The 27,043-nt window shown below is 39.5% G+C and overlaps 1 protein-coding gene across 3 annotated transcripts; it reads right to left on the bottom strand.

Moving 5' to 3' along the window:
* Positions 1–1,036: 1,036 nt before the first annotated feature.
* Positions 1,037–26,856, bottom strand: LOC132492799 (kynurenine/alpha-aminoadipate aminotransferase, mitochondrial-like). 3 transcript variants are annotated; one of them, XM_060102663.1, is made up of 14 exons: positions 26,561–26,856; positions 25,831–25,999; positions 24,721–24,853; positions 21,207–21,281; positions 15,780–15,989; positions 15,147–15,212; positions 13,787–13,869; positions 13,251–13,347; positions 11,970–12,031; positions 11,408–11,472; positions 10,005–10,111; positions 2,291–2,392; positions 1,816–1,894; positions 1,038–1,379 (listed from the first exon to the last, which is right to left on the bottom strand). In XM_060102663.1, the coding sequence occupies exons 1-13, from the start codon at positions 26,625–26,627 to the stop codon at positions 1,829–1,831; spliced, it is 1,302 nt and encodes a 433-aa protein (XP_059958646.1). In that variant the 5' UTR covers positions 26,628–26,856; the 3' UTR covers positions 1,038–1,379; positions 1,816–1,828. The 3 variants fall into 3 exon arrangements, with proteins under 3 accessions (XP_059958645.1, XP_059958646.1, XP_059958647.1); XM_060102662.1 differs by having other exon boundaries at positions 1,037–1,894; XM_060102664.1 differs by lacking the exon at positions 1,816–1,894.
* Between the last annotated feature and the right edge of the window lie 187 nt (positions 26,857–27,043).

Raw genomic sequence — 27,043 nt, 5'->3', positions numbered from 1 at the left:
TGTTGGGAACCACTGAATAAAATGCAGGAAGGCCGGTTTTACTTTTACGAATTAATTTGCACTTTCCTCTCTCTTGTCCCACTTCACAGGCATGTCAGGTCCCCCATCTCAGCTGTCCTCTGCTGCCTGCGTGTCTCCAGTCTCCCAAAGAACCACCACCGCTTGTCCTAGAAAGGGGATCCAGGCTTGGAGCCAGCCGATTGGATTTGAGCTTTAAGGTAAGATTTTTGTTCAAGAACTTTAGCTGCCAGAGGTATAACATGTCATTCAGATGCTGCGAAAATAATAACCATGATGCAGATGTTTATATACACAAGGATGGTGGGAATGATAAAGAGGTAAACTTCCTAATTCCTCAGAGGACCACATAACTTTACAAGGACTGGGTCTTGGAATGCTGGTAAACTGTTCTACAGCAATAGAAAATGGATACAGGGTATTTATGATACTGTCCTAATGAGATCCCATTCTTGTACATATTACATGTACATGCATAGAAAACATCTAAAAGGATGGATATAAATGTTGGGGGTGAGATACCCAGTGGCTTTTACTTTATTCCTTATAGTTACTGGGTTGTTTGAAAAAAAATTAAGTGAGCATATATTTAATAATCAGATGGGAAAAATAAAGACGTTAAAAGTGAGAAAGAAAAGCATTAAAAAGTATATCCTAAGTACCTCAAAGGAGTCTAGTAGATTGAAATTATGCAACTGATAAGAATGCATTTTTGAAAGTGGTGTAGTTTCATAAAAATACAATGTAGTACATTTTTCTCAGTCCTTAATCTCTCCTCCTTACTTAGAATTAATAGGCGCACCTTTATGTATGTTTAGATTCAGAATTTTATTTTAAATGGATTTCTATGCCATAACATAATATCTGTGATACTCTTACTAAAAATTATGTATAACAGTCAAATTCTAACAATTTTTACAACAAGCTCTCATTACATTTTCTTCAAAATAGGAAAAGTTCACATTATATACCATTTTGAACATGATTGTTTGCTTACAAATAATTTACTGTAAAAATGTTATTTTCAAAGAAAATTTATGGGAAATGATAAAGCAACTACAAAAATCTTTACAATAAAATCCAGGGTAAAAATACTTTATGGGGTTGAAAATTTATCAACATGTATAGGTGGATTATAAATATATTTTGGCAATCTGATGGGTTCAAGAGCACTTTAAAAGTTGTCTAGTTAAATTACTACAGATATGACGTGTTTGGTGAAACTCAACCTGTAAGTCTAACACCAACAATCATTTCTTCCTGCTAAAACATAAAAATAATTTATCTGAAAACCGAGTGCTATGAAGAGTTCGATTTCTTCATAAAGATTCCTTTATAAATTGGGCTAATCCCTGGAAGGCCTAAAAACAAACAGAGAGAAGAATTAATAAAATTAGGATGCTGTTTAGGAAAAGCCTGTCATAACTTTAGAAATTTAAACAAAGAGTATCCATCTTAGGTTGAGATCAGACAGTGAAAGGTCAGGATTAACCTCAGTTTTATCTGGGTCAGATGCCGTCGTGTCCACTAATGTACGTAGACAGAAGCATATCAGAGTCCCAGGAAATTTTTCCAATCCTTTTCCCCTCAAGATCATCATTTTCTCCCAGAACTGGAATTATTTTTTTCATATACTCTCTCACCTGCACATGCCTTCTGTATAGTTTCAGTTGTCCAGCTCTATGCATATATAACTTATGAAAAGCATATTTAGTGACATGAGAAAGCAAGTCAATCAAGAACACACCCGGAGACAACCCATCTCCATGGATAAGTATACATTCTTCTTACACTTACTGGACTCTTCAGTTTATGGCTCTTCTGTGGGTTCCCGACACACAGTTCTTAGGAACTTGCTTCTTGGTTTCCTGTAATCCTGGTTAAAGCTGGAGTTTGTGATTAAGCAGTTACTTAACTCCTATCATTAATATTATTCTATTTGACCCTTCCACCAGAGATAGAGATAGATGCCTTCATGAATTTGTACTATGGCTCACGTTAATTCCATGAAGGAGCCAAAGAGGTTCTCTTTGTGACGTGTTGATAATCTGCCAACACTGTTGAGCAGGTCTGAAATCTATTCAACTCCAAGTTGATCGCATCATTTGTCTATAGAAGCCTGGCAACTTCTCTGAATGGTAGTTTGTGACTTTCCAACTAATACCCATTTTGCAGAAACCCAAGAAGATATCAAATAATGTTGTAACTCACAAAATGAACACAAAAAATAAATGGATATCTAGTTTTACTCTAAAGAGAATATTGTACTCACCATGTCCATCTGCTCTGGAGAAGCTAAAGAGAAGGATGCTCTGAAGTAAGGGCAAGGAGCTGAACTATCAAGGTAGAAATTGTATCCAGGAAGCATGAATATCTAAGAGAGTTTATGGAAAACAGGTGATGTACCGTTAAAGAAAACTAAAAGAAAATATAGGTGAATCTAATCTCAGAGTGGAGGATGACTTTTAAACTTAAAAAGCAATGAAAGAAATCACAAGAGAAAAATCAATTTATATAAAATTACTGCATGTCATACAATAAAACTAAAAGCATAGAAATCAGTGTTTACAATAAATACAGCAATTCTACCTCTTCTCCATATATTATAAAGAATGTACAGAAACAGAGGAAAAACTTTAAAATGGACAAGGACAGCTCATTCAAGAAATAGAAATGGTAATAAACACGAATAAATGTTTAACATAACTAGAAAAGTAAAATAAATCCAATGAAATATCATTTTAAAAAATATTTTATTTCATTTTTTTAAGTTAAACTATAGTTGATTTACAATGTTTTGTTAGTTTCAGGTATACAGCATAGTGATTCAGTTATACATATGTGTATATGTATATGTATATCTATCTATCGATCTATCTATTCTTTTTCATATTCTTTTCCCTTATAGGTTATTATAAAATAGTGAGTATAGTTCCCTGTGCTATACAGTAGGTCCTTGTTGGTTATCTATTTTATACATAATAGTGTATGTATGTTAATCCCAAACTCCTAATTTATCCCTTCCCCCCCTTTCCCCTTTGGTAACCATACCTTTGTTTTGTTTTGTTTTGTTTTTTTGCGGTACGTGGGCCTCTCACTGTTGTGGCCTCTCCCGTTGCGGAGCACAGGCTCCGGACGCGCAGGCCCAGCGGCCATGGCTCACGGGCCCAGCCGCTCCGCGGCATGTGGGATCTTCCCGGACCGGGGCACGAACCTGTGTCCCCTGCATCGGCAGGCGGACTCTCAACCACTGTGCCACCAGGGAAGCCCCATAAGTTTGTTTTGTATGTTTGTGGGTCTATTTCCATTTTGTAAATAAATTCATTTGTATCATTTTTTTAGATTCCACGTAAGTGATATCATATGATATTTGTCTTTCTCTGTTGACTTACTTAGTATGATCATCTCTAGGTTGATCCATGTTGCTGCAAATGGCATTATTTCATTCTGAGTAATATTCCATTGTATATATGTACCACATCTTCTTTATCTGTTCCTCTGTTGATGGACATTTAAGTTGCTTCCATGTCCTGGCTATTGTAAATAGTGCTGCAATGAACATTGGGGTGCATGTATCTTTTTGAATTATACTTTTCTCCATATATATTCCCAGGAGTGGGATAACTGGATCATATGGTAACTCTGTTTTTAGTTTCCTTATGAACCTTCATACTTTTCTCCATAGTGGCTGCACCATTGTACATTCCCACCAACAGCGTAGGAGGGTCCTGTTTTCTCCACACCCTCTCCAGCCTTTATTATTTGTAAACGTTTTGATGATGGGCATTCTGACTGGTATGAAGTGATACTTCATTGTAGTTTCGATTTGCATTTCTCTAATAATTAGTGATACTGAGCATCTTTTCATGTGCCTGTTGGCCATCTGTATGTATTCTTTGGAGAAATGTCTTTTTAGGTCTTCTGCCCAATTTTGGATTGGGTTGTTTGTTTTCTTGATATTGAGCTGTATGAACTGTTTGTATACTTTGGAAATTAATCCCTTGTTGGTCGCATCATTTGCAAATATTTGTTCCCATTCTGTAGGTTTCCTTTTTTTTTTTATGCTTTCCTTTGCTGTGCAAAAGCTTTTAGGTAGGTCCCATTTATTTATTTTTGTTTTTATTTCCATTAATCTAGGAGACAGAACGAAAAAGATATTGCTGTGATTTATGTCAAAGAGTGTTCTTCCTCTTTTGCTGTAGTTTTGTATTATCCAGTCTTACATTTAGGTCTGTAAGCCATTTTCAATTTATTTTTGTTTATGGTGTTGGAGAATGTTCTAATTTCATTCTTTTACATGTAGCTGTCCAGTTCTCCCAGCAACACTTACTGAAGAGACTGTCTTTTCTCCACTGTATTTTCTTGCTTCCTTTGTTGTAGATTAATTGGCCATAGGTGCATGGGTTTATTTCTGGGCTTTCTCTTCTGTTCCAGTGGTCTATATTTCTGTTTTTGTTCCAGTGCCATACTGTTTTGATTACTGCAGCTTTGTAGTATAGTCTGAAGTCAGGAAACATGACTCCTCCAGCTCCATTCTTCTTTCTCAAGACTGCTTTGGCTGTCAGGGGTCTTTTGTGTTTCCATACATATGTTAAAATTATTTTAGTTCTGTGAAAACTGCCGTTGGTAATTTGATACAGGGATTGCATTGAACCTGTAGTTGGCCTTGGATAGTAAAATCATTTTGACAATATTGATTCTTCCAATCCAAGAACATGCTATATCTTTCCATCTGTTTGTGTTGTCTTCAATTTCTTTCATCAGCATCTTACAGTTTTCCAAGTACAGATCTTCTGCCTTTTTAGATAGGTTTATTCCTAGGTATTTTATTCTTTTAGATGTGATGGTAAATGGGATTTTTTCCTTAATTTCTCTTTCTACTCTTTTGTTGTTAGTGTATAGAAATGCAACACATTTCTGTGTATTTATTTTGTATCATGCAACTTTACCAAATTCATTGATGAGCTCTAGTAGTTTTCTGGTAGTATCTTTAGGATTTTCTATGTATAGCATCATCTCATCTGCAAACAGTGACAGTTTTACTTTTTCTTTTCCACTTTGGATTCCTTCTATTTCTTTTTCTTCTCTGATTGCTGTGTCTAGGTCTTCCAAAACTTTGTTGAATAAAAGTGGCGAGTGGGACATCCTTGTCTTGTTCCTCACCTTAGAAGAAATCCTTTCAGATTTTCACCATTGAGTATGATGTTAGCTGTGGGTTTTTCATATACAGCCTTTATTATGCTAAGGTGTGTTCCCTCTATACCCACTTTCTGGAGAGTTTTTATCATAAATGAATGTTGCATTTTATCAGAAGCTTTTCTTGCCTCTATTGAAATGATCATATGGTTTTTATTCTTCAATTTGTTAATGTGGTATATCACATGGATTGATTTGTGGATATTGAAAAAAACTCAAAAAACACAAACATGTGGAGGCTAAACAATATGCTACTGAACAACCAATGGATCACTGAAGAAATTAAAGAGAAAATCAAAAATGCCTAGAGATAAATGAAAATGGAAACACAAGTATCTAAAACCTATGGGATGCAGCAAAAGCAGTTCTGAGAGGGAAGTTTATGTCAATACAATCATACCGCAGGAAACAACAAAAATCCCAAATAAACAATCTAACCTTACACCTAAAGCAACTAGAGAAAGAAGAACAAACCAAACCCATAGTTAGTAGAAGGAAAGAAATCGTAAATATCAGAGCAGAAATAAATTAAATAGAGACTAAGAAGACAGTAGAAAAGATCAATGAAACTAAAAGCTGGTTCTTTGGAAAGATAAACAAAATTGATAAACCTTGAGGCAGACTCATCAAGAAAAAAAGGGAGAGGGCCCAACTCAGTAAAATCAGAAATGAGAAGGAGAAGTTACAACCAACACCACAGAAATATAAAGGACCATAAGTGACTACTACAAGCAAGTATATACTAATAAAATGGACAACCTAGAAGAAATGGCCAAATTCTGAGAAAGGTACAACCTCCCAAACCTGAAGCAGGAAGAAAGAGAAAATATGAACAGAGCAGTTACCAGTACTGAAATTGAACCAGTAAGTTAAAAACTCCCAACAGGCAAAAGTCCAGGACTAGATGGCTTCACAGGTAAATTCTATCAAACATTTAGAGAAGAGTTAACACCTATCTTTCCAAAACTATTCCAAAAAATTGCATAGAAAGGAACACTTCCAAACTCATTCTATGAGGCCACTATCACCCCACTACCAAAATCAGACAAAGACACCACAAAAAAAGAAAATTACAGGCCAATATAACTAATGAACATAGATGCAAAAATCCTCAACAAAATGCTAGCAAACCGAATCCAATAACACATCAAAAAGATCATACACCATGATCAAGTGGGATTTATCCCAGGGATGCAAGGATTTTTCAACATCTGCAAATCAATCAGTGTTAAATACCCTTTTAGAGTTACCAAATTTGGGGGTAACCTCTCAGACTGGATTTGAAAGATAAGTAGGTATAGGCCAAGCAAAAAGTAGGGGAAGAGTCTGTCAGGGAGAAGATACAGAGTGTAGTGTCCCTGAGGTGCAAGCAAATTGGTCACTCAAAGAGGTGGAAACACTTAATACATAGAGTGAAGGAATAAAAATGATAGGTAATGGTGTCAAAACGGTGGGACACCTGCTCTTCTTGGTGACTTCTGTGGCCAACAGCTCGCTGCCCCAGAGCACGTGTCCTCTGCTTCCTGCGCATGAAAACACACTGTCCCTAGCCTCTTTCTAGATGCCTGTGGCTGCGTGATTGAATCCCAGCCAGGAGAGGGGAAGTTGTGGTGCTACTTCTTGGCCCGGCCCCGAACGTCTCCCTGTGTGACCCACCGTGCCCTCTCAATGCTGCGGTCATCATGGATCCCTGTGTTGAAAAACTCAGAGCAAGAAGGTGGCAGGAATCTAGGTCTCTGACTCACGGCAGGATCAGAGGAGCCTGTAGACCACATCTTTGAAAACTGTGCGTGAGTCAGAACTAAGCTGGGTTGTGTTAAGTCTTTGAGGTTGTTGTCTAGTAAAATCATGATATTCAGAACTTTATGAAACTGCTTGTTTTTTCATGGTGTAAATCTGGCCCCTGGTTGTTGAAGTTAGGTGAGCTGGGAATGAAATGATTTGGGGGCGTTCTGGGGAGAAAATTTCAAGGCCAAAGATGAGGTTTTTTTTTTTCCTGATTAACAATGAAATGAAAACTGTCATTTCTACCAATATTGGGGAACAGTTTAGGGATGTGCCAGAAGCAAGTTTCTGTAGAGAAGGAGGGAGTGGTAATAATCTTGCAAGGTGACCAAAATCTGGGTTAAGAGAGTGGTGTTAAAGTTAGAGATTAGTTAGAAAAGTTGAAGGTCCATGCAACAGGGTATATGGAATAAATAAAAGGGACTGAAAAAACTATAATAAAATATGAAGCCCGTATCCTTATCTCCTAGCTCAGGGATACAAATAAATAGCCTCTTATCAAATATTGTGACTAATAATGGCAGTGATAACAAAGCAAAGAAAATGTAATAAAATTGATTTATTGTACTAAAATGCACTTATATGAGTTAAGTCATTTAAGTATTTATTAAGCACTTTCTATGTGCTGTTATTAACATTAAAACAATTTATAAAGCATGAGTCCTGCGGTCAAGTATGATGATACAGAGAATGAGTGGCTTTCCCAGGGGAGTGGATTGGCTCTCGGGTCCAGGCAGCCAGTTCCCAGCTCTGACCTCTGGACTGTCTCTTATGCTCTAGCACAGAAGTTTGCCAACAACAACACGATCTGTTCTTTGTACTCATTGTCTCAAGACAAAAGTGATACTAGAAACAGATCTTGGTGTTTACAGAAGAGTGACTAACATGATAAAGGAATTAATTAATGGAGAATGGTTGATTGATTTTGTAAATTGGAAAGCTACACAGAAGCCTATTTAGACGTCTCAGCTTAATTAGTGCCTCTGAATGAAATCTAAGTAGACATGATTTAAGTACAAAAGGAGAAAAAACCTAGAAATCCTTGCGGGCTAATTTTAAGTGAAAAAAGCAGGATATAAACTTTTCTGTGTAATTTTAATCCTGTAAAATAATTTCACAGCCATATCAAACAAACAAACCACCTGATTAAAAAATGGGCACAAGACCTGAATGTACATTTTTCCAGAGAAGACATACAGATGGCTAAAAAGCACATGAAAAGATGCTCAACATCATTAATCATCAGGTTAATGCCAGTCATTAACCATTAATCATCAATGCAAATCAAAACCACAATGAGATATCACGTCACACTTATCAAAATAGCAACCATCAAATGGACAACAAATAACAAATGCTGGTGAGGATGCAGAGAAAAGGGAACACTTGTAAACTGTTGGTGGGAATGTAAATTGGTGAAGCATTATGGAAAATAGTATGGAGGTTCCTCAAAAAACGAAAAATAGAACTGCCATATGACCCAGCAATTCCACTTGTGGGTGTATGTCCAAAGAAAACGAAAACACTACTTAAAAAAGATACATGCACCCCAGTGTTCATTTCAGCATTATTTATAATTGCCAAGATATGGAAACAACCTAAGTGCCCATCAACAGATGAATGGATAAAGAAGATGTGAGATATATATATATATATATATATATATATATATATATATATATATATATACATACAGTGATGTGATACACAAAGTTATAAAATGAATGAAATAATGCCATTTGTGACAACATGGATGGACTTGGAGGGTATTATGCTTAGTGAAATAAGCCAGAGAAAGACAAATATGCACTTATACGCAGAATCTAAAAAAATAAAATGAATAAATACAACAAAAAGAGAGAGACACACATAATAGAGACAAACTGGTGCTTACCAGTGGGAAGAGGGAAGGGGGAAGGGCACGGTAGGGGTAGAGGATTAAGAGGTACAAACTATTATGTATAAAATAAAGAAGATACAATGACATATTGTACAGCACAGGGAATATAACCAATTTTTTATAATAACTTTAAGTGGAGTCTAATTGTTAAAAATATTGAATCGCTATGTTGTACACCTGAAACTAATGTAATATTGTAGAGCATTATACTTTCATAAAAAAATAATTTCATAGGCAAACTACTAGATATATACAAGCTGTTCAAGAAAATGTTTCACAAATGGTCATAAAATCTGGGTGGTAAAATTATGGGCTATTTAAAAAATTTTCATTATGCTTTAATGAAGAATCATGTTACCATGAGTATCCTTTACTTTCCTAATCAGGAAAAAAATCCTTTTATTTTAATACTAATGGCTTATGGTTACCAGTGGGTAAGGGGAGGAGGGTTAAATTGGGAGTTTGGGATTGACATATACAACTACTATATATAAAACAGATAACTAATAAGGCCCTACTGTATAGCACGGGGAACTCTACTCAATACTCTGTAATGGCCTATATGGGAAAAGAATCTAAAAAAGAGTGGATACATGTATATGTATAACTGAATCACTTTGCTGTACACCTGAAACTAACACAACATTGTAAATCAACTATACTCCAATAAAAATTTTAAAAAAATAATAAAAAATATTACTGGCTAATACTTATCAAGCATTTACTATGTGCCAGGTATTGGTCTAAGTACTTTATCCATATTTATTGCTTTCATCATCATAGCAACCCTAAGAGGGAGAGGTTCTTATTATCTGCATTTTACCCAATGCCACATATAAGGGCAGGGCTGGAGCTGGGATTCACACCCAAGGATGTGACTGCAGAGAGTGTGCTCTTAGCCACTAAGCTCATCAGTAGCTGAGCTGAATGACTGTATTTCCCCGGGTTTAGACCAGGAGACTAATTCTGTAACCCAAAATCTATTTTGTTCTTAGTAAGGAGATAATGTATAGGATAGGCAAACATTATGCCTTGGGTTGGTGGGTTGCCATTTTATTAAGATATTACTTTAAAGAAAAAAATGTAGCTTTTCTTCCTGTTTTACCTCTTTCTTAAAGGCTTTCTCTTCAATTAGTTTTCTTGCATCATCGATGCCCTTAATTTTAACCCATAAAAACATTCCAGCAGTAGGAACATGCCATTCTGCCAAACCTACAAACAAAAGAAAAGAAGAAATATTTCCCGAGACCATTTCTGATGATGTCAACTATATCGCTGAAATGACAAATTGCAGTAACTGGAAACTAGAATTTCCAAAAAAGTTCCTTCAGGGATAGCATTGTTAAAAATATAGTTTTAGGAGTCCTGAAAATTGGTGTTCTGAGTTTTATTTTAAAAAGTGAGGGGAGGGTTTGAAAGGGAGAGAGGGGACTCGTGTGTTTATTTCTGATTTTAGTGGGTCGCAGGGCAGTGCGGGAAATCCAATGCCATGCCCACCCCCCTTCCTTAGAACTGCCCCTAAGCCAAACACGGCTCTTTCAGTTTTAGGAGCGGATTCCTCAACTCTTTCTAGAGGCTTCTAGTGTTTCAGTAAATCCTATCATTTACATAATCGTTCAGAAGTCCAATGAATTGAAGTTTTTATTGCAATGTAATTAAGAAGTACTTAAAATTCAGGAATTCCTGGTGTATTTGTAGGCTTTATATTTCATTAAATATAAGGATAGAGAAACCAAGAAGGAACAAGAGTTATTTTGATTTTGATTATTACCTTTAAAAAAAAAAACCTTGATGTTGATTAAAGCCTTTTTTTCAACTTCACTATAGGAAGTGGTAGACTAAGTACTCTTATCAAAAAGACAGTAATTCTCTTTTTACCAGGACTACATAGGGAACAAGATATGAGGGAAATAAGAAGTGAATACTTTGTATTTACTATTATTCTTGCCAAAGGCATTTTTAGTGGTGTAATTAAAGCCATGCAATTCATTTTACTTTCTTCCTTAATAGAAAATTAAATCTAAACCATTTTGAAATCAAATGAGCAATAGAAAATATTAGATAAATGAGGTTAATGATTAAAAGGCAAATTGTCTGTAATGAGAAACCTGCCTTAGATTGTACTATTTTGTCTTTATAGAGTCAGAAAAGGCGTATGTTGTTGATTTCACAATTCCTCTTCTATATGGAGCAAAATTTTGAAAACCTTTTGAGTACAGATATTATTTACTTTAAGTAGGTTATTGCTGGTTGATTGTTAGACTAATTGGTCGTTTTTCTTCAAACCACAGTTACTTTGCAGCAGTCAGGTATAGTAGAAATGTGTAGAATTGTGCCAGGGTTTGTGCTCTTACTTCTGATATCATTCATAGGGTAACATTTTCTTGACAAGAATACTCCTGGACCCTGTTTCCTTCCCCAGGGTTATTAACAATACTCTGTGGTGTGTATCACTCACTCATATAAGGGCTACTGTTCATCCCAGGACAGGATGTAAGTTCCACTCACCACTTAACCACTTGTCTGCAGCTGCCAATAATGCATCCCTTTGCTTTCTATAGAAATCAATAACCCTAGAAGAAGAAAACAATGAAAAGGATGTGTTTGCTACATTGATTGTAGACAGTAAAAGGCTCTGGAGTCCAGTCTATAAGAATCTATTTTCTATCTTGATGAAAATGTTGAATTCTTTTTTTTTTTTTTTTTCTTTTTGCGGTATGCGGGCCTCTCACTGTTGTGGCCTCTCCCGTTGCTGAGCACAGGCTCCGGACACGCAGGCTCAGCGGCCATGGCTCACGGGCCCAGCCGCTCCGCGGCATATGGGATCCTCCCAGACCGGGGCACGAACCCGTATCCCCTGCATCGGCAGGCGGACTCTCAACCACTGCGCCACCAGGGAGGCCCGAAAATGTTGAATTCTTGATGAGGGAATAGAGCGTATTTATTTGACCTGTTGGGTGGTAAACTTTTTACCATTGTGGTTTTTCCATTATTTTGGAATAATTCAAAAATGAAAATTAATAGAGTGAAGTCCATTTCTATGTAAAGTATGGAAGCTAAAATACAATACCTCTCTACATGAGCCAGGAAGCCCTCTCCTCCCCATTGGTGTAGAAGCTGTGATACCAGGAGCTAAAAGGGATGAGACTGTTATAAGGTTCATCCTCTAAAATGTGTTTTTTGCCAAACATAACAGCAAATCACTCTTGATTCTGTGCAAACGACCCTAAGAACATGCAACAACCTGCACGAAGCCTTATAGGGTCAGCGACTTATAACAACATTGACTAATAACAATGACAATAATAATAGTAAAAATAACAAATATTTATATGGTCCTTGTTCTGTGCTGGAAACTGCTGTACCATATGAATATATGTCAGCTAAGTTGATCTTTGCAATACCCTTATTAGGCAGGTCATTATTTCCACTCTACTGATAAAGAGAATCAGGCACAAGGTGAAATTAACTTTCCTGCAGTCACTGCTCATCACAGAGCCTGGACTTAGGTCAGACTGTCCAGCCCCAGATCCACCCAATAACTATCTCCCTAGATGGCCTCTCTAAATATAAAACACATACAGTCTATATATGGAGTTATACAATATATTTAGAGATTTTTGTATCCAGAATGAAAGTCCTAAATGTTCTAAATGGATAGTGAAATTTGGTTGATAACAGATACAGAAAATATAGAAAAAGCCCCCAACTTGATAAAACACGGGGACACATGCACTTTGTAGAATGTATAATGTCAAAGAAATGTCTATTCTACATAAACTATGCCTTTTGAGTTGTTAGGTAGCAGTCCTGTCCTTATGGTTGGTTCTCAAGATTGCCTTAGGGATGGGTCCAATAGTTTCTCAAAGCTTGTAAAGAAATTTATACATTCTCCAAAAATAATTTTACTGTATTTTAGTTAAAATACATTCCAGCCGCTGTCTGTAGGGAGCTTAGCACATGGGCAGTGAAGGGAGAGGTCGGGCCACCACATGGGTTTGAACCCTTGCTCTCAGATTCCAGGACAACGAAGCTAACGGTGTGTTACTTCACCAAAACTCTTCCGCCCTGTTGAGTCCAACACAGTTTTTCTGGGATTCCTGGGCTAGATGCCAGGACTCAGATGAATAAGATCTCTCACCCTCAAGGAGCTTGATCTACACTGTGAAACAGCACCAGGTCCATTCAAATCTCTTTTGGCTTTTAGAGCAAACATCTGCTGTGCGTGGTCTCCTAATTCAGTCCATGTGGAACTAGAGTTGCAATCAGTGATTTCTCTCTCTGCCACCTACACGCAGTCATATTTGCCAACGTCTATTTTATTTTATGATCTGATTCAAAAAATTCCTACCTGGGTGAAAGTGCTGGTGTGCATTGTTGAAACTTCTGTGTGTAAAACAATTCTCTCAATCAAGGGCTTTGGACCAGTTATAAACCCTATTCTTAACCTGCACAAAGAGAGAAAAGGCACAATACCAACCCTGCATTAACAATTAATACCTTGTTACTGATTTCATGGGGAAGAAAGTTGTGACCTGGGGACAAATGGATCTAGACAGTTAACCCATTCTAATAAAACAACGTCTTATTTAAAATACACATTTAAATTAAATTGTACAGTTAAAATAGAATGCATATCTGACCAGGTATTTCTAAATGTGCTCTTTCAAATATGCAAGCAAAAACCTGACTAGTCCCCATTAAGCTATAGCTTAATGGCCAAGTATCTTTGACCACTCGGAAGGATTGGTAGAAAAGCCTGTTATTAATAGATAAAATCAAACAGCAATACAAGTATCTTAAATGAGAACTGTTTGCAGTAAAAGATGCTGAGGTGCAGCCTCTGTCACCTTTAGATGCAGCCTGAAGGCACAGCCAGGACCTTACCCAGAAGACAGGACTTTGGAAAAAGAGTCAGCTCGGATGACACGCCCATCAACGTCCATGGAGAGAAAAGTCGGTGCCCAGGGCTTGAAATGGAAGAAAAATACTGTTGGTTTGGGAAGTCTGTTAGAGACCGTATCCCTACTTTGTGCAGAGAGTGGGGAGGAATGGATTTGGAGAACAGTAGGACAAACATCCTTTTTCTTGTCTTCATCTCAGCCCTTTGAAATGGAGTAAGAACCAGAGATGCATGTTCTTCTGTTCGTATCTGCCGATCTTCACGGCTTTTCTGCCAAACACACACACATGTCCTCTCACTTGTTCACGATGCCGCTCCCGTGAGTTTAGAGGAGCCTCACACGGGACCTCCTTGTCCCAAGGCTTGAGATCTGGGATGAACAGATTTCGAGGAAGGATTCAAGAAAAACTCGTTTGGAAAAGACCAAAACGAAGAGGGCCATCAGCATTCAGGGCTGTTTAGGAAGAGAATGCTGACCCTTAGACCAACTAGAAACACGAAAAAGGTGCAGATGAAGATGAGCATGAGCAAAAAGGTGCATGAAGATGAAGATACCGTGTAGTCAGTATGCAGTGCTGAAACTTCCATATTTACTTCAAAAGTAAATGCCAACAAGAAAGGGGGCCAGGGTCGTGTTGAAGGTGGGCGGCAGGCAGACATGGTGTTCAGGCAAACTAGATAAAAAGCCAAGAGTTCTGTTTCTTCTCCGTAGATACAGAGTGGGGACTGAGTGCATGTGTTTGTTCTGTGCAGCCCTTAGAGCAAATACAGTGTTGGATTTTGAGGAATTGGGCATTGGGGGTCTGTACCACTACTCTTGTCTCCTAGGACACCGTGCTCGTGGACAGTGGTGTACATATATAGTGGGAAAGGATCTAAAAGCCCATGATTCTGCAGGAAAGTCCCGGAGCCTAAGTGACAGGGATGGCGAGCAGGCAGCGTGATTCTGGGAACGCCCCTCCCCTGCCCAGCACCACCTCACTGAGGGAGCGCGGCCCTCCTTCTCCTTCCGTCTGGACACGCCTCCCAAGTCCTCCACCCATCAGCCACCCCCGAGAGACTGAGGTTGACACCCAAGGAGACACCCACTCCGTAACCCTGGCCCGGTGTCTAAGGAGCCACGACCTGGATTCGGAGTCCAGACCGACCCTCACCCTTGACTCACTCGAGCCTCCACGTGCCTGGCACAGAGCGCCAGTCACTATTCTAAAGGGAAGGGATTGCTGGAAAGCACGGTAATACCAGAGCTGAAAACACTCTGCAGCCTGGGGCTAAACTCTAATCAGCACAGGAGCTGACAGCCACTTATCTACTGATTGTGGGCTGAACTGACAGGGCACTTACCTTGTTGAACTGCATAAAATAGTAAGGATCGTCTTCTATGATGAGGAAGTCATATGTTCTTGCGAGCTAAAAAAGGTTAAAGGAGCATATTTATTTCTTCAGAGCGCTCGAAGATGAAAATCACTTGGAATCATAGCTCTTTGTACTCGTTTCTGTTTAGCTTATTATGTGATTTTAGAACAGTGTTTATAGTGAAAATCTTAGGCATCCTGTTCAGCTACCTAGAGGAGACTTTACAAAAGGAGCCTGCCTCCTGTTTTAAAGGAATTTCTTTGTAACCTGAAATGACAAGAAGTAGGAAAGGGAAGGGACAGGTTGAAAATACAGACATAAAGTAATGAAAATCAAACTTGGGGCCAATTACTAAATAACCTCAGAGTTTAACATCACACCAAGAAAAGCATTTCGTCCAATGAAAATATACATTAAAGGGAAAGAAAAATCTCATAGTCAACAAGAGTGTAATAGCTTCTTGAATTTAAATTCATGGCGGCCCTGGCATAGATGACTTCCTTTTATTAAAAATCATCTTCCTTGAGAGCAAGGGGTCATGAGAAGGAACTTGCAGAGCAGTCTTCTAGACAGTCAGAGCAAAACAAGAACACAGCCACATAGCACATTCTTTGAAAATACCTCATAGATTTCCTTTTTGCGGTTAGTTGTTAATGAGTTCCCCGCAGGGTTGTTGCCATTTGGGACAGTATAAAGAAATTTGGGGGTGTTTTTCTCGGGGTTCTTTGAATCTTCTGGTTTCCATTTGGAAAGTATTTCTCTGAGGGAGTCTGGAATAATCCCGTGTTCATCACTGGAAACATTAATTATGTTGCAGCCCAGGGGTTGCAGCTGTCCAGTACAAAGAGAAAAGAAAGCCGGAGACTCAGACTTGATACAAAATATCAGTGTCACTGGTTCTTACACTAAGGAGAATGTTACCATTTATACCCTCAAACACAAACCTGCACTCAGCTCTACGCCCACAGTGCATTATCTTTATAATTATGGTTAGAACTGGTTCATGAAATAGGTATTTATTAAGGAATGTTTTTTGACAAGGTAAATTAATCTTATAAAGCATCTATGGTGCTAATACATAAAATAGTTATAAGCAGAGGTGATATTCAAAATATTGGACAAGTGGTGTAGCATGGGCACATCAGATACAGAGCAGGCTGGAATGGGGTCCTGGAGGCCCCCTACCATGCCAGCATTGGCTCTGTACTATGGGGTGTTCAGGTTGGTCTTAGGAGAGGGACCAGAGGAGCCAGGGTGGTGCTGGGGCACCAAGGAGCATCAGGGCAGTGACTCACCAAGGCAGGTGGATACTATACTGTACCGATTGCAAAGGCTGAAGTCACAAGTAGTGGCCTTGTTTAAAGACATTGTTTTATGAAAGTTTTGTATTTTTATGTTTTATGTTTGTGGACGAACATAAAGAAAAAAATCGGAACTTAATAAGTAACAAGCAAAGGAAATCAACAATGAATGGAAAGACAACCTACAGAATGGGAGAAGCTATTTGCAAACAATGGAACTGACAAGGGATTAATTTCCAAAATATACAGACAGCTCATACAGCTCAATATCAAAAAAACGAACAACCCAGTCCAAAATTGGGCAGAAGATCTAAATAGACATTTCTCCAAAGAAAACATGCGGACGGCCAACAGGCACATGAAAAATGCTCAATGTTACTAATTATTAGAGAAATGCAAATGAAAACTGCAATGATGTACCACCTCACACCGGTCAGAATGGCCATCATCAAAAAGTCTACAAATAATAAATGCTGGAGAGGGTGTGGAGGAAAGGGAACTCTCCTACACTGTTGGTGGGAATGTAAATTGGTGCAGCCACTATGGAGAACAGTATGGAGGTTCCTTAAAACACTAAAAACAGAATTACCTTATGATCCAGCAATCTCCTTCCTGGTCATATATCTGGAGAAAACCATACTTCTAAAAGACACATGCACCCCAATGTTCATTGAAGCATTATTTACAATAGCCAAGACATGGAAGCAACCTAAATGTCCATTGACAGATGAATGGATAAAGATGTGGTATGTATATGTGTGTATGTATACACACACACATATATACACAGTGGAATATTACTCAGCCATAAAAAGATTGAAATAATGCCATTTTCTGCAACATGGATGGATCTAGAGATTATCATAGTAAGTGAAGTAAGTCAGATGGAGAAATACAAATATCATATAATATTGCCTATATATGGAATCTAATAAAATGATACAAATGAACCTATTTACAAAACAAATAGGCACACACAGACATAGAAAACAAACTTCTGGCTACAAAGGGAAAGAGGAGGGGAGGGATAAATTAGGAGTTAGGTATTAACATATACACACTACTATATATAAAATAGGTAACCAACAAGAACCTATTGTATAGCACAGGGAACTACACTCAGTATCTTGCAATAACCTATAATGGAAAAGAATCTGAAAGTTATACATATATACGTATAACTGAATCACTTTGGTGTACGTCTGAAATGAACACAACATTGTACATCAAGTACAATATATTTCAATAAAAATTTTAAAAAATAGCAATAACTGAGTGAGGTTCTCAGAAAAAATATTTTCAAAGGATAAGCAAACACTTTTCTTAGCAGTCAAATGTAGAATTATGCACTGAGAATAATCCAGACCCCACTTATGGTAAATTTAAAAGGTCTTAGACTTAGAAATCACATAAACATGAATAAAAGAAGTCAATATTGGACCATGAGATAAACACACATGGACCGTCAGCATATTCCCTCACAGCCTAGCATTGGTCTCTGTTTGGGTGTGTGAAAACGTGTGTGCATGTGTGCTGTTTACATAGACAAAAATTTTATATTTATAGGCATTGTGTAATCTTATGACTTAGGAGTTTAGGAAAACAATTAACAATTAGTATCCAGTCACTAAGAAAAGGTAATTACTTTATTTTAGTTTTTTAAATTATGGCAAAATATGTAAATAACAAAAATTTGCCATTTTAAAGTGTTTGACTCAGTGGCATTAATTACATTCACAATGTGTGCATTCATCGTCACTATTAACTTCCAAAACCTTTTCATCACTCCAAACAGACCCCCTGTATCATTAAGCAATAACGCCCCACTTCCCCCTCCCTCAGCCCCTGGTAACCACTAAGCAACTTTCTGTCTTTATGAGTTTGCCTATTTCAGATATTTTGTACAAGTGGAATCATACAATATGTGTCCTTTTGTGTCTGGCTTCTCTCACTTGGCTGAGTGCTTTCAAGGTTTATCCATGTTGTAGCAGGTGTCAGAACTTCCTTCCTTTTTCTGGCTGAATAATATTCCATTGTGTGGATGGACCACATTTTATTCATGCATTGATGTACACTTGGGCTGCTCCATGTTTTGGCTATTGTGAATAATGCTGCTATGAACGTTTATGTTTATGTTTGAGACCCAGTTTTCAAATCTTTTTGGGTACATACTAGGAGTGGAATTTGTGTGTCCACGGTAATTCTATGTTTAATTTTTTGAGGCACTGATAAACTGTTTTCTACAGGGCCTGCACCATTTTACATTTCCACCAGCAATGTACTGCTGTTCCAATTTCTCTATGTATTCACCATTACTCTATGTATTCACCATTTTTTATTCCATTAAAAAAATAATAGCCATCCTAGTAGGTGTGAAGTAGTATCTCACTATGGTTTTGACTTTCATTTCTCTAATGACTAGTGATGTTGAGCATCTTTTCATGTACTTATTGGCCATTTATATATCTTCTTTGGAGAAATGTCTATTCAAGTCCTTCGTCTATTATTATTATTATTATTATTATTATTTTGCGGTACGCGGGCCTCTCACTACTGTGGCCTCTCCCGTTGCGGAGCACAGGCTCTGGACGCGCAGGCTCAGCAGCCATGGCTCACGGGCCCAGACGCTCCGTGGCATGTGGGATCTTCCTGGACCAGGGCACGAACCCATGTACCCTGCATTGGCAGGCGGACTCTCAACCACTGCGCCACAAGGGAAGCCCCCTTTGTCTATTTTTTAATTAATTTCTTTGTCTTTTGTTTTTTAGTTGTAGGAGGTCTTTATATACTCTGGATATTGAACCCTTACCATATATATGATTTGCATGTATTGTCTCCCACTCTGTAGGCTGTGTTTTCACTTTCTTCATAATGTTCTTTGATGCTCAAAAGAGTTTAATTTTTGATGAAGTCCAATTTATCTATATTTTTGTTGTTGCTTGTATTTTTGTTGTTATATCTAAGAATAGTGCCAAATCCAAGGTCAAGAAGATTTGCCCTTATGTTTTCTTCTAAGAGTTTATAGTTTTAGCTCTTATATTTAAATGTTTGATCCATTTTGAGTTAAATTTTTATATGGCATGAGGTGAGGGTCCAATTTCTTTCTTTTGCACGTGGAAATACAGTTATCCCAGCAAAATTTGTTGAAGAGACTTTTTTTTTCCTGTTGAATGGTTTTGGTACCCTTGTCAAAATCAGTTGGTCACAGTTGCATGGTTTATTTCTGAACTCTCAATTCTATGCCATCGGGATATGTATCTATCCTTAATGCCAGTACCAGCCGGTTTTGATTACTACAGATTAAGGCAGTTGGTTTTGAAATTGAGAACCGAGAATCTTCTAACTCTGCACTTTTTCAAGATGGGTTTGCCTATTTGGACCCTTTCCAATCCCAAATGAATTTGAGGATTGGCTTTTCTCTTTCTGCAAAAAAGGCTATTGGAATTTTGATAGGGATTGAATGGAATCTGTAAATTGCTGTGGTAGTATGGACACCTGAACAGTATTAAGTCTTCCAACCCAGGAGAAGGTGATGCCTTTTGGTTTACTGGCATCTTCTTTAATTTCTTTCCGCAATGTTTTTTAGTTTTTAATGTGGAAGTCTCTCACCCATTTTGTTAGATGTATTCCCAGATATTTTATTCTATTGGATGCTATTACAAATGGAATTTTCTTAATTTCCTTTTCAGATTGTTCATTAGAAAAGCAATGTGTATAATATATTTTTACCCCTACTTGGGAGTGTTGAGGAAATATGCCTTTCATCAAGACTAGCTAATTGCTTTCTATATATATTCATTTTTCACAAAGATAATATTAAATTAAAAAAAAGATAATCCATGAAGTTAGATTCAGTAGAGCATAAGGGTCATCTCAATAAATCCCCTACGCTAAGCTAGAATTACTTTGCTAGCATTCATGCCAGGTGGCCATTGAGAGTTACTCTGAGCCCCTGCAGTGATGGGCAGTGCTTTACTCCTCAGAGAGCTGGTAAGGCTGATGGTTAGACAGTTGTTACACGGAGTTGAAACTGTTTCCCTGTAGTTTCCATCCTTTGATTCCAGTTGTATGAACCTGAGGACATGCACAGACAAATCTAACTCCTCTGTCACATGGCTAGCTTTAATGTACTTGAGGACAATTCTCATGTCCCCGTGGAGTCTTCTCTCTCTTCAGAAAAGAGCATAGTTCCTAAAACAATTCAACCTATGGTATTATTTCCATTTCTTTGTTCACTCTGGTCACTTTTCTCTGACTGTGCTCCAGACCCAAAAGTATTGTGCCCCCGACAGTGGTGTGTTCTGACCAGGGCACAGCAGAGCAGGTGATCTGATTCCCCATTCTGGATATTGAAGCCCCATTAATTAACACTGGAGAGGAAACTCCTAATCATACCATGTTACTGTACAGTTATTCTACATTGACATAAAATCATCGTGAGGCATGTGGTAATATAGATGGTAGTGAAAAAATGTCTTTGTAAATTAAGTCACATTTCAGGTGGAATATTAAGCAATCTGGACATGATTTTGCACAACCCAATTTTAGCACCTCTACATTTAGACTTTGTAAGGAGAAATGTATAAAGCAGAGGATACATTTCACATATTTTGCATATATTAATGATTCTCCTGTTGAAGAAGAAAGATGCTATTTTATGTTTCAGTGGACAGATAATTCTCAAGGTGCAGTGGTTTCTTATTTGTTATAAGAAAGAGAGTTGCCTTTTGTAGAAATGTGTACTCACAGCATGAATTGTTCCTGAATAAATAGGTTCATTGACGAGGATATTATCTCCAGGATTAACGATCATTTCAAATACCTAACAAAAGAAGCATAGGTTAGCTTGGTTAGTTTGATTTCTGGTCTTAGAACTGCCCCCCCCCCCTTTTTTTTGTTTGGGCTCACTAGGATTCTAGAGAAGAAGTTGGCATGTGTTCTGTAAATGCCAGATGGGACGTATTTTGTGAGCCCTGGTGTTTCCATTGCAACTACTCATCTCTGCCTCTATGGTGAGAAAGCTGTAGACAATACGTCAGCCGATGGTGTGGCTGAGTTCCAATAAAACTCTATTTACAGAATCAGACAAGGACGGGCTTGGCTCTCAAGCCACAGTTTGCAAACCTCCGTTCTAGGTTGGGAAAAAAAAACCATAACTGCTTTGGCTCCTAAAATTTATTTATTCCTTTTATTCCTTTTCTGAAAATTTTAAAAATATTTGTTATAAGCCAGGCCTGTGTAAAGGATGGAGATAAAGTGATGAGCATAAAGGCATGGTTTTTACCCTCATGGAGATACTAGTCCACCATTCTGACTAAATCTTATATGAGTCACAGAATCATTCTTTCCTACCCCGTGATGTTTCACAATCCCCAGGTCAAGCCTCTCCTCCCTGTTCTTTTAACAACCTAGAGCTCTTGATAAACAGCATGGCCGTTATACATTGGGACAGAAGGTTTGACTTTTGTTTCCTGATTTGGTGTAGGATATTCCATTTACTTTTCCTTATGCGCTTTTGGCATTTTATGACAGTGTCATCCTCTGACAAGTTTCTAATGGATTCAGGATTTACAGGACCTCCTAGGACCAAACAAATCACTGGGTGGCTTGTGTATTATCCATGGATCAGATGAAACCTCATCACATTCATTTCCCATGTCAATTAGGGGACATGAGAAAGTCAAATATCCTAAATGAGGAGGGAGGGCTGTTTATTACCTGAGACACGGACACCTAAAATAATATCCATCCTGGAGAACAAAGTGGGAGAAATATTAAACCGGATTCCCAGGAGACCTCTGGAACAAGCATGGCCATAAGCCAGTGAGTTACTGATGCATTTGGCTATCTATGCTCTCTTTCTCTTTGACATGACTGATGTTGCAACAGGCAAAGAAGAAACTTTCTTGTGTATCTTTCTGGAAAAAAAAAAGGCACATAATGTCCCTTCCTAAGAAAAGGATTTCACTGAAAAGAATTTTTTTGTCCTACTAGTCTGGAGCATCACAAATGTTTCTCTTCAAGAAAAAAAATCAAACAGCAGCTAATCTTTTTATTTTTCCTAATTCAGTCCAAAAAGGGGGAGGAAAATTATAAAGTCTTATACTTTAATACCTTATTCTGTAAAAATAATTTAATTGAAATTCATTGAAACTAACCGGATTATAACTTTCACATTTACATAAGAAAGAAGAGCAAGAAAGCTGCTCTGCTTTGAGATAAACAAGAGTCATGCTTTCATCTAGATGTGAGGACTGAATGTAGAGCCTCCTTATCCAGGACTAATTATTCATGAAAAAGAAAAGAAAAGAATAGATGAAACTGTAACCATATATGCAGTCTGTTTATCCGGGGACCCCCAAGTGGTGGTTATCTCTGTGGAGTTCCTGGAATCCAGGAGAGAGGCAGAAAGAGAGAGAGAGAGAGAGAAGGAGAGAGAGAAAGTAACCCAGAGGAGAAGTCAGCCACAGACACAGACATATATGTAGACCTGGAGAAGCACTGCCAAGAGGGAGTCAGGGTACAAGAGGCAGCCGGCACAGATGATGACACCAGCAGACACACAAAGGAATGACGTTTCATCTCAGGGGTGTCAGGATACACCCTCGAAGAATTTAAAAGTCATGCACTGAAATGTTATAGCCACAAGCAAAACTGAAATTTAGCCTGAATCTCTGAGTCAGATGAAAGTAAGCAGCGCTCACTAAGCTGCAGGTAGGGGCTGAGTTCTCCCTGAATGGGAATCTTGTCCTAATGACTCAGAGCTCTGGGTCCATGATGATGGGATCTCTGTTTAAGAGAAATCAGGTTGCAAATGAAGCAACTGACAAAGCATTAATCTCTAAAATATACAAGCAGCTCATGCAGCTCAATATCAAAAAAACAAACAATCCAAAAATGGGCAGAAGACCTAAATAGACATTCCTCCAAAGAACACATACAGATGGCCAAGAAGCACATGGAGAGATGCTCAACATCACTAATCATTAGAGAAATGCAAATCAAAACTACAGTGAGGTATCACCTCACACTGGTCAGAATGGCCATCATCAAAAAATCTACAAACAACAAATGCCGGAGAGGGTGTGGAGAGAAGGGAACCCTCTTGCACTGTTGGTGGGAATGTAAATTGATACAGTCACTATGGAGAACAGTATGGAGGTTCCTTAAAAAACTAAAAATAGAACTACCATACGACCCAGCAATCCCACTACTGGGAATATATCCTGAGAAAACCGTAATTCAAAAAGGAACATGTACCACAATGTTCATTGCAGCACTGTTTACAATAGCCAGGATATGGAAGCAACCAAAACGTCCATCGACAGAGGAATGGATAAAGAAGATGTGGCACATATATACCATGGAATATTACTCAGCCATAAAGAGGAACAAAATTGAGTTATTATTTTTTTTTTTTCTTTTTTTCGGTATGCGGGCCTCTCACTGTTGTGGTCTCTCCCGCTGCGGAGCACAGGCTCCGGACGCGCAGGCCCAGCGGCCATGGCCCACGGGCCCAGCCGCTCCGCGGCACGCGGGATCCTCCCGGATCGGGGCACGAACCCGCGTCCCCTGCATCAGCAGGCGGACTCTCAACCACTGCGCCACCAGGGAAGCCCCAAAATTGAGTTATTTGTAGTGAGGTGGGTGGACCTAGAGTCTGACATACAGAGTGAAGTAAGTCAGAAAGAGAAAAATAAATTCCATATGCTAATGCATATATATGGAATAAAAAAAAAACCGGTACTGATGAACCTAGTGGCAGGGCAGGAATAAAGATGCAGATGTAGAGAACAGACTTGAAGACCCAGAGTGGGGAAGGGGAAGCTGGGACGAAGTGAGAAAGTGGCATGGACATATATACACTACCAAATGTAAAATAAATAGCTAGTAGGAAGCTGCTGCATAGCACAAGGAGATCAACTGGATGCTTTGTGACCACCTAGAGGGGTGGGATAGGGAGTGTGGGAGGGAGGCTCAAGAGGGAGGGGATATGGGGATGTATATATGCATATGTCTGACTGACTGTTGTACAGCAGAAACTAACACAACATTGTAAAGCAATTATACTCCAATAAAGATGTGATAAAAAGAAAGAGAAATCAGGTTGGTGAATGTCTTTAAGTTCCATTTATGATTCTAGGTGAAGACAAGGAAGACTTTGTAGGCCACAAAACATGATGCTCTGTGGTTAAGGGAGAGATGGCTGTATGAACCTAGTATTTGATTCTTCCTGCGGGTGCCTTTCCTTCCAGTCTTACCTTACAGAGACCTTCTTGGCTGCCACATGTGACACACATGTCCATTTGTCCTTGGCTGGGTGGATAATGGATGGTGGGAGGATTATGCAATTTTACTTGTAACTGTTTTAGCCAGGATAACAGCTCTGGGAGTCTAAAGCATAAAATGCGTGTAAAAATTGACAGTAGTGAAAATCATAATAATAGTAGACAGGAACTAAACGGTGGCTTTATACCAGGCACTTTAAAGGTCCTCAAATGCTTTTTGCCAATATTAATATCTTTACTTAACAGACAAGGCAACAGACTTAGAGATTAAGAAATCCACATAAAGTTAATCAGTTGGTGATTAAAAGAGCTGAGATTTGAATCTACAGCTTTCTCACTCCAAAGCCTGTACTTTTTCTTTTACATTAGAGCACTCACTGCGTAATTCATTTTTTGTTTCCCTTAGGGAGATTTCTGTAGGATACCTGGAAGTGCAGGTTCAGTAAGTTCTTTGCATCATGGAAAGAAAAGCCTAGGTATACATTATATACGATACAATTTTTATGCACCCAACATGCATTATTCTTGAATCACAGAGCAAACAGGCTTTAATAAAGTAGAATTCATAGACACTCTGCAAGTTACCCTTTATCACTGGAAGAAGACCAGCTAAGGAAAGCCTTAGAATATGTGTTCCAGTTGCCTTTATGAAATTAAACACATCTGAACTGAGGGCAACACGCTTACATAGCTGCCTGTTTAGAAAGGGAACATAATCATTAAAAAAATTCCCCAGGACCTAAACTGGCTGCTTCCTGGGTCATCCTTTTCCTCCTTTCTCCTACCCTGCTTCACCTAGCTATCGTCTCTCTCTCTCTCTTTTATTCCAGTCTCAGCTCAAATGGTACGTACTTTCAAAAGCCTTCTCTCCCTCTCCTAGTCGTGTAAGGTTGAGAAGCAGTCCCTGGCGTCTTAGGCATTCAGTATCATTGCTGCAATTATTTTTTCTTCTAAAACTCTTCCCCAAACCTTCCTCACTGCTGAATACCCAGTTAAAAAACGCACACGTCACTCTATCAGCGGGCTGTAGAATATTGCTCATGAACATGACCCAACAAGGTTACATTGTCTACTGATCAGTACCCGGCACTCTGAGAATACTGCAGAGCCCTCTTCATCATCTCTTCATCAAATTGGATGGTCTTTCCGTTGTCTATGGTGATAACCGCAGTCTTGAAAGGGAACATGTTGGGGTTTGGTGCTCCAGTCGCCAGGGAGAGGACAGATTTCGATGACTTGCCCAATATCTCAGCTACAACAAATAAGGAGGAGAAGAAGAAACAGTGAAGGCTTTCCTAAACAGCGATGGTTCAGCATGTTGCATTAAAGTCAGTAAAACTTTAAAGTGTAACGATTTCTAGTGATACAGTGCTAGTCCGAAAGAAACATAGAAGATGCCTTTGTTTGTGGACCGACCTCACCGGTGGAGGAACTAAGGAATAGACACGTGCATCTAAGAAGGCGGAGTGATCAGGCAAACAAGCCAAGGGCCACAGTAACAGAAAACGGCCTTCCACTCGGCCCGTCCCTGCCCGGCTCCGCGCGCACCCCTCTCTCCGGCGAACCCGCCCTCCCCACTCCGCACGCGCCCGCACGCCGAGCCGAACCCCGACTCCTGTGCCCGGAAGAGCCCTCTGGAGCCGAAGCAGGACGTGTCCACAGCGGCCTGCCCTCTCTCCACTGCTGATGGCCCGCCCTCGTGCCCGTTCCAGCGCGCCTTCCGTGCCAGGTCTGCGCAGAGCCGGGCTCAGGCCGCCCCGAGCAGCTGTGCGGGGACCGCCCCCTCCAGCGGGAGAGCAGGGCCCGGACTCACCCATGACTCGAAGGGCGGAAGGCTTTCTGGCCGCGCTCGTAGCCGTGATGAACCGTGTGTAATTCATTCTCGGATTCCAAGCGGCAAGCCCCGCCTTAGGTGGTTGAAGCCTGGGAAAACCAAGGATCCGCGTCAATCCTGCCCCCTAATCCCTGCCCTGGAAAGGCCGCCTCTTCTGTCCCCCGCGTCTGGTCTGGCGCGCGGAGTCAGGAGAGGCCGCCGAAGGCCCGGCTGGTGGCTGCGCGAGAGCCTGGTTAGGATCCGGCCTGGCGCGTAGCAGGACTGGCAAAGTCCACTGGCAGGTTAGTGCCCCTCCCGCCCCACTCCCTTTGGTACCTCCCCCTGCCGCGCCCCTCCATCCCGGCGACGCCCGCCCCGCCCCTCCATCCCGGCCCCGCCCCTGCCACGCCCTGCCACGCCCCTCCGTCCCGCCCCGGGCCGCGCCTCCAGACCCGACCCCGCCCTCGTATGCCTCTAGCCAGT

Source organism: Mesoplodon densirostris, chromosome 6, assembly GCF_025265405.1.
Source record: "Mesoplodon densirostris isolate mMesDen1 chromosome 6, mMesDen1 primary haplotype, whole genome shotgun sequence".
NCBI classification, from domain to species: Eukaryota; Metazoa; Chordata; class Mammalia; order Artiodactyla; family Ziphiidae; genus Mesoplodon; species Mesoplodon densirostris.
The sequence above is the reverse complement of the archived record's forward strand: the minus strand, read 5'-3'. Positions and strand labels throughout refer to the sequence as shown.

Bases quoted from the DNA above. Each gene is read 5' to 3' on its own strand.
- LOC132492799 (XM_060102662.1), bottom strand. From the start codon at position 26,627: ATGAATTACACACGGTTCATCACGGCTACGAGCGCGGCCAGAAAGCCT. The intron at 10,112-11,407 runs GTGAGTGGAACT...TTTTGTTTGTAG, and splicing joins TGCAGACAAGTGGTTAAGTG to GTTTGGCAGAATGGCATGTT. The intron at 2,393-10,004 runs GTAAAACAGGAA...AAACTCTCTTAG, and splicing joins AGAAAGCCTTTAAGAAAGAG to ATATTCATGCTTCCTGGATA.